Source organism: Trichinella spiralis (genome assembly GCF_000181795.1).
Source record: "Trichinella spiralis strain ISS 195 chromosome Unknown Scfld3935, whole genome shotgun sequence".
NCBI classification, from domain to species: domain Eukaryota; kingdom Metazoa; phylum Nematoda; class Enoplea; order Trichinellida; family Trichinellidae; genus Trichinella; species Trichinella spiralis.
The window spans coordinates 1-731 of record NW_003530874.1 but is presented as its reverse complement, the minus strand read 5'-3'; the positions used below and the strand labels follow the sequence as shown (position 1 = coordinate 731).

Below are 731 nucleotides of genomic sequence, written 5' to 3'. Positions count from 1 at the left end.
GAAAATATCGATTTGAAATTTCGTGTCGATTTTCGCGACGCACAAAAAAAAACACGACCGTCAATTGGAGACAATTTTATTTCAATTTCAAATTTCCGACAACGACAATAGTTTTTTTTTCAACGGAAAACGTTTTCCATACTGTGGGTAAAAAAAATAAAGTTGCATATTCAAATATTTGAAAATGGTCGATTTTTTTTTGATTTTCTTTATTCGTCAACCAATTCAATAAGATGCACGAATGAAGAGGCGGAAAAGGTGATGTTCAAATGGAGTAGACTTAGGATGGTTTTGTCGGGATCGATTTGAAAATGTTTCGAAGGCAGGCGTTGGCCGTCTAGGGTCGCCCCGGCCGGCAATCCGCCCTGGAGACCGAGCACGACCACTTTGTCCACAGTCAACTCGGTGTAATAGTGGACAGCGGTCAGTTGGAATTTTCTGGTTTCTTCGAATTTCAAATCGACCAACGTGTGCTTGTTCTCCACCACCGAATCGTAAGCTTCGCCGTCGTCCCAGAACAAATTTCCCACGGCTCTTTGCTCTTCGTCCAAACAAATCAGCAAGTTGATCGGATTCCGCCTCGACCAGTGGGTATTGTTCACCGGTATTTGCCATGGAATGATCGAACCGCCTTTGAAAAACAACCCAATATTCTGCTTTGCCGATGTATACGGTCCGAATTTCCGGATATTCGCTTCGATTTCTATTTTCATCTACTTGCCAACGATGTG

At 42.7% G+C, this 731-nt stretch overlaps 1 protein-coding gene across 1 annotated transcript; it reads right to left on the bottom strand.

Annotated features, from left to right (window-relative positions):
• Positions 1-209: 209 nt before the first annotated feature.
• On the bottom strand, positions 210-713 carry Tsp_13316 (sucrase-isomaltase, intestinal). The gene has a single exon (XM_003367632.1). The coding sequence runs from the start codon at positions 711-713 to the stop codon at positions 210-212; it is 504 nt and encodes a 167-aa protein (XP_003367680.1).
• Between the last annotated feature and the right edge of the window lie 18 nt (positions 714-731).